At 46.8% G+C, this 16,377-nt stretch overlaps 1 protein-coding gene across 1 annotated transcript in view; it reads left to right on the forward strand.

Annotated features, from left to right (window-relative positions):
* Positions 1–330: 330 nt before the first annotated feature.
* APOB (apolipoprotein B) overlaps positions 331–16,377 on the forward strand; it is a 39,338-nt gene continuing 23,291 nt past the window's right edge. The window contains exons 1-16 of the mRNA XM_036872347.1: positions 331–403; positions 716–754; positions 1,765–1,880; positions 2,987–3,132; positions 5,187–5,340; positions 6,195–6,350; positions 6,799–6,923; positions 7,912–7,997; positions 9,494–9,713; positions 10,470–10,697; positions 10,919–11,036; positions 11,128–11,274; positions 11,976–12,187; positions 12,446–12,683; positions 13,254–13,430; positions 14,877–15,068. Of these exons, the coding sequence (XP_036728242.1) occupies positions 331–403; positions 716–754; positions 1,765–1,880; positions 2,987–3,132; positions 5,187–5,340; positions 6,195–6,350; positions 6,799–6,923; positions 7,912–7,997; positions 9,494–9,713; positions 10,470–10,697; positions 10,919–11,036; positions 11,128–11,274; positions 11,976–12,187; positions 12,446–12,683; positions 13,254–13,430; positions 14,877–15,068 (2,427 nt within the window). The remainder of the gene's footprint in view (positions 404–715; positions 755–1,764; positions 1,881–2,986; positions 3,133–5,186; positions 5,341–6,194; positions 6,351–6,798; positions 6,924–7,911; positions 7,998–9,493; positions 9,714–10,469; positions 10,698–10,918; positions 11,037–11,127; positions 11,275–11,975; positions 12,188–12,445; positions 12,684–13,253; positions 13,431–14,876; positions 15,069–16,377) is intronic.

Here is a 16,377-nt window from a genome sequence, read left to right on the forward strand (position 1 = left end):
GTGGCCCTGGCTGAGTCCAGGCTGAGCCCCCTCGCCGCCCCTCCTCGGTCCTCAGAGCCGGGCCTGGTGCGGAAAAGCAAACAGGCCCCGGACGCTGCCCTTTGGACCTTTTGCAATTCGCCCGGCGCTCTTTCAGCTGCAGCCCTGGGCGGGCGGCCTCGTATAAATCAGGCCCGGGCGCCGGCCCCGCATTCCTCCCGCGGGTGCGAGTGCGGAGCGGGTGCGGGTGCGGAGCTGCTGCCTGTGGGCGCCGGTCCCTGAGGAGCCAGCGAGCAGCGCGGAGGCCAGGCCCAGCCAGCGGGCGGGAGGGAGCCGCCGCTCAGGTCGGCCATGGGCCCCCCGAGGCCGGCGCTGCTGCCGCTGCTGCTGCCGCTGCTGCTGCTTGCCGCCAGCGCCCGGGCCAGTGAGTGAGGCCCCCCGGCCGCTGGGGCGCCAGGCCGGGGCTGGGGGGCGGGAGCCAGGGCACGAGCGGGGGCTGGGGCAGCTCGGGCCTGGGTCAGAGGGAGGACGGCCACAGGGTCGGGGGACAGGGGCACAGGACCAGCTGGGTGGCTCCTCCAGACTCAGGTAACGGGAGGGGCTGGGGATTGGGTTCTTCAAAACCTGCTTCCCTCCAAGACGCTAAAAGTCCTCTGCACTTGTCGTCCCTGTCAGACGCTGGGACCCATCTGGAAGAACGGGAAAACCCACAGTTGTCGTTCTCCCTTTCTTACAGGAGACACCGTGGCGGAAAATGTCAGCCCGAGCTGTCCAAGTAAGGCATTTCCCGCTGGGGCAAGGAAGGGCACCCCCCACCCCTCCCCCTGCACCTCAGGCCACTTAAATGCTGTGATGCTGTGATTGGTGTACCCTGCTCTGGGCCCAAGAAGCCAGTTCCTTGAGCCTCTGACCCCCTCCAAGGGGTCTCAGCTCTCTTCTACCCACCCTTCCCATCTGTCCTAAAAGTTCAGCCTGGGGAAGGGACCGTCAACTGTTGGTCCATAGACACTTTAAAGAGACATCCGTCCTGTTTGTCAGGGGCTAATCATTAATTTGAAGCGCAGGAAGGTGAGGAAATGCTGACTTTAACCTTTGTGCAGAAATCCAGATGCCCACCCCTTTGTATTTACCTGACCCCTAGGGGTCAAAGGAGCTGGCCTTGCAGTGGTACCCTGTGTTCTCCCAAGAGCCGGAGGCTGCCCTCTGATGGAGCAGCACTGCCATCTCGTGGGCGTCTGGCATCACTGCATCTGGGCTCATGACCCAAATGTTCTTTTTCTTAAATTGTTCAGAAAATGCCTCTCACGCACTGTGGAAACCTCCGGAAATTCCTTCTTGGGGGTTTCTTAAATCAGCTGGATACCCTTAACGCTTAATGAACTTAGCCTCAGATGTTTGGTAGAATCAAAAAAGAGCCACAGAATTACGGTATTTTCAAGCTGAAAAGGCAATGAGAGATATTTGCTTTTACGCTATCAACTCTTAATTTTCCAGGGAGTCTTTCCTATAGACTTTCTGAGCCTCATTACTTGACACGCCCTGCCTTGTGCCTCAGATTATATATTCAAAGATTACCAACTAATTTAAATATTAGCCTCAGCAAAATCATAATGCAGAAGCTAAATCTATAAAGGAAAATTAAGTATAAGGCAAAATCAATTAAAAATAATTTGAGTTTAATTACCATTTTTTATTATCTTTGCCACTATCCCTCTCTGCCCAGGATTGACTGTCCTCGGGCAAGTTATTTCTGCTATGTAGCTGACTTATTTCTCCTCATTGCAGAAGATGCAACGCGATTCAAGCACCTCAGGAAATATGTATACAACTATGAGGCTGAGAGTTCCAGTGGAGTCCCCGGGACTGCTGATTCAAGAAGCTCCACCAAGATCAACTGCAAGGTATGAGGGGAGACAGAGGGCCACTGGAGGACCCTGGAGCCCAGGGCTGAGCAAACCCGGCTTGTGCCAGGACTGTCGTAATCTCCAAGTGCTGGACTGGCCCTCAGTTTGAAAGTCAGCCACTTTGCTGAGAAGTTGTCTGCCACAGAAAACAAATTTTACCCACCAGGTTTATTTTCCCATTAGCTTCCAAGATGTAATTAGAATACGTGATCTAGAATATCAGGATTGCAGACCAGAAGATTTAATATGTTGAGAGATGTCCAGCGGGTGGGCCAAGGGAGGTGAGCATCCCAGGAAAGCATTCTGGAGTGCCGTTTTTATCATCTAAGTCAAATAGTATCTGCTACTAAAGACAAAACGGAAAAAAGAAAAATTTTTATGTGCAATTTGTTCTCAAATAAAACTTATTGTTGAGACTGACTGTACTCCTATCCATGTTCCTGTGGAACAGATCTAAGGGCCACTATTGGGGTTTGTGTGGGAAAGAGAAGTCAGGCTGGGCCACCCTCTTCTTTCTAGGGTCCCAGCGTCTGTGCTGTCAGATAAGGTAGCCATTAGCCACGTGTGGCTATTTAAATTGAATGAAAGTAAAAATTCAGATTCTTAGTCACACTAGCCACATTTCAAATGCCCAATAGGCACCCACACCTAGCGGCTCCCATATTGGATAGTGAGAATATAGAACATTTCCAGCACTGCAGAAAGTTCTTCAAGCAGTGCTGGATAACAACTAGGGATCTGTTTAAACTCCAGCTGCATGCAAAGCTCTGAATAGGCCCTGATAGGTACAATGGTCTTGAATTTTTGGTTTTTCTATTTACATTAAGGAAACATTTGCTGTTGAAAGCAATGATAGCTCTCCTCCTGCCTCCTGGTTTTCTTCCAAACCCTCACTCCTAGGCTGCATTTCTTCTAGCCAGTTGTACGTCTTTAAAGGGAGTACATTTAGAACCAATAAGAAGATATCATCCTTTGCATGCATGGGGGAAAACTTCAGAAGCATGGTACCCTAGGACATGGAAAAGGCCGGAAAGCCCTGGGCTGAGGGGGGATCTTGTGTTCTTGATGGAGAGTCTTAATGTGCTGTTACCCTCTGTTGTCAGGTTGAGCTGGAGGTCCCCCAACTCTGCAACTTCATCCTGAAGACGAGCCACTGCACCCTGAAAGAGGTGTATGGCTTCAACCCTGAGGGCAAGGCCTTGCTGAAGAAGGCCAAGAACTCTGAGGAGTTTGCTGCCGCCATGTCCAAGTAAGACGTGGGCCTGTGCGTTTAAATTTCTGAGCTCTGAGTGCCACTGCACGTGTTGTGCATGAGCGTGTGTGTGTGTGTCGACTGAGGCATGAATGTGTGTGTTTATGTTGGGCATGTATGTGAGTGTAAGTATTGGTATTCTCTATTCACCATGGATCAGGGAATTGCTGAGTTTTCCCAACAATCAAAAAGAGGGAAGCAGTATTTACCCTCCCCTACTGAAGTTCCCCTAATTATCATTTAAATGTGGTCCTAAAAGATCTCACGCTTTAAAACTCCTTGAGACAGTAAAGCTGAGATGGTTTGTTTAAACAAGAGAATTCACGTTTAAAGAATGAAACAAGACTACGGCCTCGTAGTCTTCAGACAGGGTCCCGGCAGGACTTGCTGTGGCCAAATATGGCAGTGCAGGGCCTGCTCAGCAGAGGACAACAGCTTCAAGGGGTCCAGGGAGAGCTGAGGCCTGAGCTGGTCTCCCTCCAGGGCTGGCATTTTGCCAGTGTGCACTGACCGGGCCATTCCTGTCGTTTATGACCGGCATCACTTCTGACTGATCAGTGCTCACGTTGTACTGGTTGTTAGATTTTTTTGAACATTATCCCTGCCTCATCTCCAGATCACAGTCTGTAGTGTCCTGAGTGTGTGCAAATATAGACAGTCATGGATTTGTTGATTTGGTAACATCGGAAACTCCCCCCGTGCCCTTCTTTCAGTTTGTTAAACATTAGACTCGGAAGCCAGAATAGGCCTTGATGCTTCTGTCTCTTACCAATACATCTTATTTTATCCAAGACTTAGATGCATCTGAGGGAGTGGGGTGCAGTGACAGAAGGGAGTCATAGTTCCTTTTTGGTTCTTACCCTCCTGCAAAAAAGGACTCCTGCTTTTGGCCACCTCAAGGCTTTCCTGTGAGCCTGCATCAGTGTCTGGAATTTTCTGAGAGGATGGACAGCTGTGGGAAACATGCCTGGTCTCCTTTTCTTTATTCTGACTTAACTAGAGCAGGTGCTGCCAGGCCGTGTGAAACCCCCTAAGGAAGTCCCCAAAGAAAGGTCCCTTAGATCCGAGTTGACCCAGGCTTTAGACATAGCCTGAGATCATATAAAAGAGTGAATGAATGTCCAACAAATGTATGGAAAGGAGCTCCAATTCACCAGGGGTCAGGAAATGCAATTAATGTAACAACGAGATATTTATCACCTTATACCCATAAGACTACAGAAATTGAAAACAGCTATAGCACTTGTTGCTAACAAGCGTATGAGGAAAAGTGTACCCTCGTGCACTGCTGGTGAGAATGAGTGCCATTAGTCAATATCTACTATAATTAAAAATACTTGTAGCATTTGACACAGCAATTTCAAATGCTGGGACTCTAGCCTATGAAAAGAAAAGTAGTAATGTGTGACAATAGATGCATAAAAATGTTTATTTCAGTGTGGTTCGTGTGGCAAAAAAAAACCCTAAAAAATCCAGGAAGAGAAAGTGAATGCCATCAAACAGGGGACTATGAATAAAGTATATATAACCATAGAATGGAATGTTACACAACTTTCTAAAAAGAATCTGTTAGAGCGCTACCAAATGACTCAGAAGGATTTTCATGGAGTATAAATTAAATGAGAAAAGCAAGAGAAAGACGAGTATGCATAATACCATCCCATTTGGATAAAACAAGGAACAACAAACTCTTTCTCTGCAGGTGTTTTCACTCCCATGCTTCTATACCGGGTTGTCTGAGTGTGGAGATACAAATGGGATGCCCAGTAGGTTGTTCTGTGGGGGAGTGTGGCTGCAGAGACCCGATGTGGGTAGAAAAGAGAGAGAGGATGAGTGAGCCAAGCAAAAAAGGAAAAGAAATGAAAGAATACCAAAAGCATACACATATTTGTACGCTCTTGAAAAAATATATATAGATGTGTGTTGCTATGTATGAAGAAAAAATGTAAAAGGAAAATAAGTAAAAAGGAGGCTACAAAGCCACCCAGCTTATGTCCATCAGGCTCATGGTGGAGAAAGGACACTCAGTGACCACACTCTCTCTGGGACAGGTACGATCTCAGGCTGGCTGTTCCTGAAGGGAAGCAAGTTTTACTTTACCCAGAGAAAGAAGAGCCTAAACACATCCTGAACATCAAGAGGGGCATCATTTCTGCCCTCCTGCTTCCCCTGGAGACAGAAGAGGCTAAACAAGTGTTATTTCTGGTGAGAATTTAGAAAGCTGATAACAGTGGCCCTTTGAACGCATCTTCACATATTGGAGCCCGGTCCCACTTATACATCAGGTGGATCGTTGACTCAGCTGCACGGCTAGTTACACGGGAGGCCCGATACTGGTGTGAAGCACAGTGCCCAGGGCTCGCCCCAGCCTCTGGGCTCATTGAGGGCTCAGCCCACGCAGCCTGAGCAGGTTGGGTCTAATTTTATAGCAGTTTCTGGGGAGTCCCAACCACCCTACTCCTTTGTTTGATTTTGTTCTGTTTCCACAAGGTATAGCCTCTGTGTTGTTTTAAACACAGAAAATAATTGAATCTACTTGCCAGCCTCTTTTAAGAATTTCAGGTTTTGATCGGAGAGAGAATTCAATTTACTTCAGTCCCACGAACACTTTTGAGCCCTTACTATGTTATGAGTTCCATACTGCGCTACTCGCGGAGAACTCACTGCTGCATCCTGCAGAGGCCTCTTCTCAGGGAGTTCCCAGGACCTGGGGTGAGAACCAAGACACATAGAACACAAGGCAGATTGGAATATGAGCCATAAATGAACAGTTGAGAAAATGCTCTGCGAGCACAGAATATAAAACCAGCATTGGCTAGGTCCTAGGAGGGCCAGCAGGTATGCCTCAGAACCAGGATCACCCGTAAGTGGTTTTCTCACTCCAGCTCTGGCCGCCCTTGGAACCAGCAATGCCCACGCTCTGTCAAAGAGGATGAAGCTTTCTCCCAAAGCCACGTTGCATCCGCCTTTTCTCCCTGGCTCCTTTCCCAGCCCCACCCCAAGAACCTAAACATGTTTCCCCATGTTGAATACACCATTTGTATCTTTTGCTCCCATAGGACACCGTGTATGGAAACTGCTCCAGTGACGTTACCGTTAAAACAAGGAAGGGAAATGTGGCAACAGAAATATCCATTGAAAGAAACCTGGAGAGCTGTGATCGCTTCCAGCCCATTAGCACGGGAGTTAGCCCCCTGGCTTTGATCAAAGGCATGGTAAGTTTCACATCAGCATTGCTATTCACACGGCAGCAGCCTCTTTATTATTAAAATGATGGAATGTTAGAGCTATACGGGATCTCGGAGGAAAACTTGTAGGCAAAGAAAACATAAGAAGCAGTAGCAGCTGTGAAGTGTTTATGTTTGGTGGGACAGACAGGCGTGTGTAGGGTACCAGGTTATATATACTTTGTGCAGCATCATAGGTCCACTGGGGTAGAATAAGAAGAGTCTATAGCTTGACTCAGCTTTGGGTCTGCCGAGTTGTTGCATCCCCTTGTCAAAATGTCAAGTACCAAGCTCTCTTCTCTAACTGAATGTATCTAGTGGTACAGAACCCCCATTCCCCCCACCTTCTTCCCTGAAGGTAAATACCTATGGCCGAAGACTCCGGTTCAAGCCCCAGGGACTGATGAAAATGCTTCTCCCCTGATCTCATTCACAGACCCGCCCCTTGTCAACGCTGATTGGCAGCAGCCAGTCCTGCCAGTACACCCTGGACCCTAAGAGGAAGCACGTGTCAGAAGCCATCTGCAAGGAGCAACACCTGTTCCTGCCTTTCTCCTATAAGTAGGTCACCCTCTGCAGCCTTGATTCATTATTTATGGGGCCAGTAGGAGCTGAATGCTTCTCAGGTGCCCTCTTGCAGGCTAGGCTGTGCCTGGGAGGGGGTTGTGAAGAGGTACAAAGCAGAGCCCATCCCTGTCCTCCTGTCTCAAGCTAACAGGCAATTTGGTAGGAAAGTCTTAGGCATGCAAAACAATTTGGAACCAACAAAAGATATCTGAGACCCAGACTTTAAGGGCTATAGATCAGGAAAAACTGGGGATCATTACAGCCTGCCCTGGTTATAAAGGCTTTGCAGAAGATTTGGGAATTGGCATAGAGATTTGTGTATCCAAATCCATTCTGAAAACTGGTCAGTCAACTAATGTATATTGAGTAATTGCTATAGTCTTGGCACTGTGCTGTGGGAGGTGCAAAGGACTTTCAAAGCACAATGTTAGTCCATTCCCTCTGGGCCCTCCAGAATGGTGGAGGGTGTAAGGTACATATGTCCTTCTGGTGGAAGGACAGCCAACGTGACCAGAAGGAGGTGGTACTGTTCACCAGGGGGATCAAGGACAGTTCGCTTTTTTTTTTAATTGGATTATAGTTGCTTTACAATGTTGCGTTAGTTTCTGCTGTACAGAAAAGTGAATCAGCTATGCATATACATATATCCCCTCTTTTTTGGATTTCCTTTCCATTTAGGTCACCACAGGGCACTGAGTAGAGTTCCCTGTGCTATACAGTAGGTTCTCATTAGTTATCTATTTTATACATAGTAGTGTATATATGTCAATCCCAATGCCCCAGTTCATCCCACCCCCCCTCCCCCCTTGGTATCTATCTGTTTGTTCTCTACACCCGTGAAGGACAGTTGGCTATAACTATGGGTTGAAAGGTGAGCAGAATTTGGGTAGAAGCAGAGGTGGGGGAAACATTTAACGTGAAAAGAACAGAATGGTCTGGGGAGCTGGCCATCGATGACATGATGTGCCTCCTTTGTTACCAGGAATAAGTATGGGATGATGGCACAGGTTACACAGACTTTGAAACTTGAAGACACACCTAAGATCAACAGCCGCTTCTTTGATGAAGGTAAGACCTTATGTGCACGTGGTTGCCAGGGCTGGGAAATCTGCCCACGATGTACCAGCCATGGCTTAGCTCCTTGCTGGGCCCGATGAAATGTCTGCTGGTGATGAGGTCATGGGCTCTAGTGTTCTGGCTGTGGGCCATTCTACTGAGAAAGCACATTCACTTCAGAATGTCAGGTGGCAATGGGATAAAGGAAAGGGAAGAGTTCCCCAAAGCTACCTGGGTTTTTGTAAGTAGGAAACTGGTTTCCTAAGTCAACCTTTGGTAGATCTGACAGCCTCATACACCCCATGATAAGGCCTGGGGCCTGGACAAGGTGGGGCAAGTGAGAGAGACCCTCAGGGTCAGGGATCAGTCTTTAGAGCTGAAAGGAACTATAGAGACCTCTGGTCCAACCCCAGCCCTGCATGTGTCTTGTATGTGAAGCTGTCGTGTGCCTTACCTCGTTGTTCTCAGCAACCTGTGATGTCAGGTGGTAGCAACGTGTGCTTTTATACCCATCAGAGGTGAAAGGGACCCAGAGAGAGGCTTAGTGATGTGTTCACAGTCACAGACTATTAGAGGTGGTGAAAAATAGGCCTCCAGGTCTACTCTAAGTGGACTCCTTCCACTGCACCATATTTCCGTGCTGATTCACCTGCCTCCCTGGCACAGGTGAGAGCAGGGTGATGGAGGGGACACAAAATCGTCTTCCCCTCCCCCACAAACTGCCAGTAGATCCCGCTGGAAGAAAGGGTGGGTGAGCAGCAGTGAGTCAGCTTCAGCTGTTGCCACATCAGCAGCAGTACCTCCTCACCAGGTCTTTTAGGCAGAAAGGTTATCCGATACCAGAGTCACAAAAGCCTGGATTCAGTTCCAGCTCTGCCTCTCACACCCAGAAAGGTCTTGGGCAAGGTGAGTGGCTTGCCTCTGGGTCTTAGTTCCCTTATCTTTATTTTTTTATTTTTTATAAGTTTATTAATTCTATTTATTTATTTTTGGCTGCATTGGGTCTTCGTTGCGGTGCGCGGGCTTCTCATTGAGGTGGCTTCTCTTGTTGTGGAGCACAGGCTCTAGGCGCGCGGGCTTCAGTAGTTGCAGCGTGTGGGCTCAGTAGTTGTGGCTCGCGGGCTCTAGAGCGCAGGCTCAGTAGTTGTGGCGCACGGGCTTAGTTGCTCCGCGGCATGTGGAATCTTCCCAGACCAGGGCTCAAACCCGTGTCCCCTGCATTGGCAGGCGGATTCTTAACCACTGCGCCACCAGGGAAGTCCCCCCTTATCTTTAAATTGAGGAATAATACTACCCTCAGGGAGAGTGTGATGAGTCAATGAAAACACTGAAGTCAGACCCCTAGCACAGAGCCAGATAGATACGTAATGGGCATCAAGTACAGTACCGGATAGTTTTCTTTTCTTTTCCCCTTTGCTGACCCCTCCTTGACCTCCAGTTTCCAGTAGAAAGATGAGGGTGAGAAGCAGAGGTAAGCCAGAATCCCTCTGACACATTCCTCCTTCCAGGTGCCGAGGCGGTGGGTCTTGCCTTTGAGAGCACCAAGTCCACGTCACCTCCAAAGCAGGCCGAGGCCATCGTGAAGACCCTCCAGGAGCTGCAGAAACTGCATGTCTCCGAGCAGAATGCCCAGAGAGCTAACCTCTTCCATAAACTGGTGACTGAGCTGCGAGCCCTCAGCAATGAGGCAGTCACATCCCTCTTGCCAAAGCTGATCGAGGTGTCCAGGTATTTCTTGAATAGTCGCAGCTCAATCTTTCATAGATTATACACCTGTGGTAGCTGGCTGAGACCTCGGCCAAACAGAGAATCTCAGGGACCATTGAAATTTCAACCCAGTTAATCAATTAGTCAGTCAGTTAATGTTTACTGGATAGAGAAATATCAGCTAAGGTGTCTAGAGTTCCATGGGCAATACACATGTACACACATTGCATCCAAGGTAGATACATACTTGTGTATTAAGACAGGAGGGAAATATTTCCCACATTTTGATGTGTATCTTCTAATTCCTAGTTCTGTAATGGGTACCCTGGAGTGTCTGAGAGAAAAAGAAGTCTGTGCCTTCTGGAAGCCTATAGGCTAGAGGAGAGAGAACTCAGACAAACAAAATAATACCGTGCCTTCTCTTTACTCCAATGCACTCACCGTTAGTGCTGTGAAGATCAGAGAAGGGACTGAGGACTGGACGAGTGTTTGCCTGGCATGTTCTGTGTTCTGACCAAAGGATGACAGACCTCTCTGGATGTTGAGTCCAGGGGGTCCTTCTTCAGACTTTGCTCCGTGGTGCTTCTCCGGTGGATAATGCTTATAGGGAAGGCTTTCTGGTTCTAGGGATCTGAGTGAGATTTTGGAAGATGGTTGGATTTGGATTGTAAATACGGGGAATAAGGGCATTCCTGACAGAGGGAACACCACGAGCCAAGGATATTTTAGCTGTCTAGAAGGTGATGTTTATAACTTTCTCTGCCCTTTTCTTCTCAGCCCCATCACTTTACAAGCCTTGATTCAATGCGGACAGCCCCAGTGTTACACTCACATCCTCCAGTGGCTGAAAAGTGAGAAAGCCAACCCCCTTCTGATAGATGTTGTGACCTACCTGGTGGCCTTGATTCCAAAGCCCTCTGCCGAGAGGCTGCGGGCAGTCTTTAACATGGCAAAGGAGCAGCAGAGCCGGGCCACGTTTTATGCTCTGAGTCACGTGATCAACAAGTGAGTATTACACTGGTTCTCCTCGTAGGAGCTAAGGAAGACCCCGCTTCTCTGTATTAAGTTTGTACCCTCCCTCCACTTTCAAATTATGATGCTTACTCTTTTGTTTTTCTACTGCTCATTTTGAGAGTAATGATTTGAAAAAAGAAATCAGCGAATATAAGTGTATATTTTAAGATAAATCTGGCTATGCTCGCTGAATCCTACCTCTTATTCTGTAGCTATCATAAGACAAACCCTACGGGGACACAGGACCTGCTGGAAATTGCTGATTACCTGTCGGAACAGATTCGCAATGACTGCACTGGGAACGAAGATCACACCTACTTGATTCTGAGGGTATTTTCAGTTTTTTGTATGATGTGCAGTTTTCCTGTACACCCCTCACTTCTTCTGTGCCCTGATTCCCTCTTGTTTCTTTTCAATGCAGGTCATTGGAAATATTGGTAGAACCATGGAGCAACTAACCCCAAAACTCCCATCTTCAGTCCTGAAATGCATCAAAAGTAGACAGCCATCACTGCTGATTCAGAAGGCCGCCATCCAGGCCCTGCGGAAAATGGAGCTTAGAGATGAGGTAAAGTCCACAGAAGAGGACTGAAAGTGAAAAGTTTATTCAGACTGACAAGGATTTGGAATGAGATTCTAAATCTCCTCATTCTAGTGACTTTATTCTACTGCTTTTTAATTGCAACTTTCAACACAGCTGGTGACTGCCTAGCAGTAATGTGGACGTGAGAGAAATATTTGCGCTTGTTGCTACTCCAGCAGGCGGAGTGTGAGATGTTCAGTATACGCTGTCCTCCCGCCAGACTGACCATCGCTCCCATCTTGGGAAAACATGTCTGATTTTTCCCCAGTTTCCCTAGACTAGGATAGTCAAACTGGCCCCAGAAAGTGGCAGTGACTCCAGAGCTTTGCAGACAACCTGACTTACTTATTAGCACCAAATTCTCACTGTCCCTTCCCACCTTTATTCTCATATTAAGATAATTTATGTTAAAACAACTTTATCTTCAGTTAGTGGCAGATCTCTGACAAGTTGTAACTTGTCCAAAACTTGTGTATTTTAATGCAGTTGAATTCAACACGCATTTGATAGGTGTCTTCTGAGAACCCTTCCTTGAGCTGGTTGCTCTGGGGGGAACACAGGCAAGAAGGTTCAGTACCAGCATTTGAAGGATTCTTAGAGAGAAATTCAGCTTGCGCGTAAGACGAGGCACGTTTGCCAGGCGTGTTCTTTGTTCTGACAGTGACAACAGTCTCTTTTGGCTACAGGTCCGGGAGGTCCTACTTCAGACTTTCCTCGATGACACCTCTCCAGGGGATAAGCGACTGGCTGCCTATCTCATGCTGATGGGCAGCCCTTCCCAGTCAGATATTAACAAAATCACCCAACTCCTCCCACGGGAACAGAATGAGCAAGTGAAGAACTTTGTGGCTTCCCACATCGCCAACATCTTAAACTCAGAAGAGCTGTATGTCCAGGAGTGAGTGAATTCGTCCCCATCTGCCACAGGGGGCTGAAATTCCAAACCTCAATTCTGATTTAGCCGCTGCCTGCCCTTCATACATTGTTCTCTCTTCTGGAACAAACATCTGGGTGAAAGGGTGGCAGATCTGAGCCAAGCTCTTGGGGCAGATGAAACCCAAATAGTTTGGTAACGATTGGAAATCCATATTTACTTGGGGGTGGAAGAGTAACGTGATGTGTGTCGGCTCACAATATCCTCCTCCTCTTCATCTAGGTTGAAAAAGTTAGTGGAAGAAGCTCTGAAAAAATCTCAACTTCCAACTGTCATGGACTTCAAAAAGTTTTCCCGGAACTATCACCTTTCCAAATCTATTTCTCTTCCATCACTTGACCCAGTCTCAGGCAGAATCGAAGGGAATCTTATATTTGATCCAAGTAATTACCTTCCTAAAGAAAGCATGCTGAAAATGACCCTCTCAGTCTTCGGATTAGCTCCAGCTGACCTCTTTGAGGTATGTGTGAGATTGAAGCAGAGTCTTATGTTTTCTAGGCCATTCTGTTCTACATCATAAACATAAAGTCAAGTCAAGGGAGCCGTGAGCCAGCTACGGAGGAACAAGAATCATCAGGCAGTGGTACCATCACTTCTTTCCCTCCTCCCTCACCTTCCTGCCTCCCCACTAGGGGCCATCTGAAGCATGACTCCTTATATGAATGGAAATGCAGATGTCTCAGAGAAGCCCTTAGACCCCAAATCCAAGGAAGTGCATGGGCTGCGCAGTCAGACGGCTCTGGTTCAAACCCCAAGTCCACTCCCAACTCTGAATCTTTGGTTTAACTATTTATGCTCTCTGAACCTTAGCTGCCTCTTCCAGAAAACAGGCATGTGATAAGTTCTGCCTGTCAAGATTCTGTTGAGATTTAAATAAGAAAACTCACGTGGAGTGCTAAGCTCAGCTCCTGCCCTGTAGTAGTCACCGAAGACTCGTTTAATGAATTGGGCATAAAGAGGGGAATGGAAGGCTGACTGACAGGCAACAGAGAAACATGATGGCATTTTCTTGCCTGATTTTCTTTCTCAGATTGGTTTGCAAGGAAAAGGCTTTGAGCCAACATTGGAAGCTCTTTTTGGGAAGCAAGGATTTTTCCCAGACAGTGTCAACAAGGCTTTGTATTGGGTTGATGGTCAAGTTCCTGATCGTGTCTCCAAGGTCTTGGTGGATCACTTTGGCTACAACAAAGATGATAAACGTGAGCAGGTATGTTTCTGTTAAGTATCCTCTCAAGGAAAGCTTTGGGTTTCAATGCGAAAACATTCTTAATCTAAGCCTGGAAGTCACCAAGGTACTATCTAACTGAAGTGACAACTATGGCAATTATTAACCAGTCCAGTGAGGATAAGAGCCAGTATCCTCTGTAGGTATGGGCCTCCTGGAGATTCAGTCTACCCACATCCAGACCCATTAGAGGCCTCTCTAACATAATTAGAGGCTCTCTAACATTAGAGGCTCTCTAACATAGAGTTCATAATAGTATGAACTCTGGGGCATGGGTTTGAAATCTAACCTCACTCTCTTCAAGCTCTGCATACCTGGGCAAGTTGCTTGATGTTATGTCTGTTTCCACATCCCCAGATTGCTAATAATAATCCATACCCTTCACGAGGATATTTAAAGACTAAATGAACTGAAGTACGTAAAAAGCGAAGCAAAGTACCTGACTCTTGTATTGATTATTCAAGAAGCAGATAGTATTATACTCTTTAATTTCATATTTTCATTATTAATAACTACTTTCTTTGGCTCTCACCCACACCAGTGCACTAGCTTATGGGAGCAAAATCCTCTTTGAAGCTAGCATAAGCCTCCACTTAAGGAGTAGAAAATAGATTGTATGATCTGGAGCTTCTTATGCTTTAGCTTTTTGCTACCCAAAGTGTGGTTGTCATTGGCATCACATCAGAGCTTGTTAGAAATGCAGGTTCTCAGGCCCTACTGGGCTCTGCTGAATCAGAACCTGCATTATAACGAGACTGCCAAGAAACTGGTGTGCACATTTCAGTTTGAGAAGCAGGGCCATAATTTACTCCTCCATGCTTGCAAATGGTCCCACCTCCGTCTTCTATTACTTACCTCCGCTTGAGACTGAGGGTCTTTGATCTGTTTGGCGCCTTTCAATCAATCACTCTTTTCTTCCTCAATGCCTAAGCATCAGTCTATGGAATTCTTATCTCTAGGAACTTACCTAGATAAGAACTTACCTAGACCAGGTGTTTTTCAAGCTTTGGCCAAGGTATATAGCAGCTATGCTTTCCCAAGAAACCCCTAGTGTTTTTGCCTTGTCAAAGGAGAGAGGGAGTAAGCAGGGGAGGGGTTGGCAGACAGAGGGTCTTCTAATCTTGGGGAGCTGTTGGGATCCTGGTGTCCTGGAGAGCAGAGGTGCCCCTTACTATGCCTACATCATTCAAGTTAAGAACAGAGTGGAAGCGCCATTGTCCCTGAGTGTTCTTCGTCTCAGTCTGGAGGAGCTATCTACCTTTTGATAAAAGGTGGGAGCCTGATTTCAGTGTCTTCCCTGTGCCCCCGCCTTGAGCATTTGTGTTTAGGCCCACCACGGCTGCAGCAGGTAGGTCCCACATCTGAATCTACGGGTGTTTGTTTGACAACACTCACACCTCACTAGATATTTTGTTGTTAAAATCCCAGGACATGGTCAACGGAATTATGCTCAATGCTGAGAAGCTGATCAAAGATTTGAAATCCAAAGACTTCCCAGAAGCCAGAGCCTACCTCCACATCTTGGGAGAAGAGCTTGGCTTTGTCAAGCTCCAGGACCTCCAGCTCCTGGGGAGGCTGCTGCTGAACGGTGTCCGTACCCTGCAGGGGGTCCCTCAGATGGTAAGTGGGCCAGGCCCCGTCATAGGGTGACGAGATTAGCCTGGGCTCCTTTTAGATCTCCCAGGCTCCCTTAAGATCCCAGCCACACAAACCAGAGAAAGTGCTTGTACTTCCTTCAAAGAGGCCGGTTTGTCTTGAATTTCAGTGAAGAAGATTATTGGATCCTAAGGAACTGATAACATTTAGAAATTAAGCTATTCATCACGTTAGATGTATCTTTTAACAGCGTTCATTTGTTCATCCGGAAAACAATGTTAAGTGTGTCTCCCTCTACCTATGCTACAGGTTCCTTTTAATATTGAAATGATGCAGTGATTATGAAACAACATATGTAGAAAACTGTAATCCACTATCTAAATATGAACTATAGTTGTTTTTTTTTTTTAATTTTTGACTGCGTTGGGTCTTAGTTGCGGCATGTGGGCTCTTCGTTGTGGCGCGCGGGCTTCTCTCTTCGTTGTGGCACATGGGCTTCTCTCTAGTTGTGGCGTGCAGGCTCCAGAGCACGTGGGCTCTGTAGTTGTGGCACGTGGGTCCCAGAGTGCATGAGCTCTGTAGTTTGCGGCACGCAGGCTCTCTAGTTGAGGTGCATGAGCTCAGTAGTTGCGGTGCGTGGGCTTAGTTGCCCCACAGCATATGGGATCTTAGTTCCCTAACCAGGGATTGAACCCACGTCCCCTGCATTGTAAGGCAGATTCTCTACCACTGGACCACCAGGGAAGTCCCTATAGTTTTTTATAATTATTAATTTATTAAAAAGGGAGAAAATATCCAAGTATACTCCATAGGATATAATGAATAATAATGTGGATTTAATAAAAGAGATCACAAGTTATTTTACAGATGTGTTATAAAGAACAAAGAACAATGCATACTGATATGTACATCATCTAAACAGCTCATCAGTTTTGTTTTTTTAATTATTTTTTAAAATATTTATTTATTTATTTATTTATCTGGCTGTGCTGGGTCTTAGTTGCGGCCTGCAGGATCTTCATTGCGGCGTGCAGGATCTTTTAGTTGCAGCATGCACACTCTTAGTTGCGGCATGTGGATCTAGTTCCCTGACCAGGGATCGAACCCAGGCCCCCTGCATTGGGAGCACGGAGTCTTAGCCACTGGACCACCAGGGAAGTCCCAGCCCATCACTGTTTAAAAATTGGTTTTACCATAATATATCATGCTGCAAGTAAACCCTCATTTACATTTAGAATCCAAAAAATCAGAATTAAGCCATGCTATGCAGTGATACTTAAAGTTCATAAATCTCAGAGGCCTAGAAATATTCTGAAATGCCTTCTAAATCACC

This window comes from Balaenoptera musculus, chromosome 13, assembly GCF_009873245.2.
Source record: "Balaenoptera musculus isolate JJ_BM4_2016_0621 chromosome 13, mBalMus1.pri.v3, whole genome shotgun sequence".
Classification (NCBI taxonomy): domain Eukaryota; kingdom Metazoa; phylum Chordata; class Mammalia; order Artiodactyla; family Balaenopteridae; genus Balaenoptera; species Balaenoptera musculus.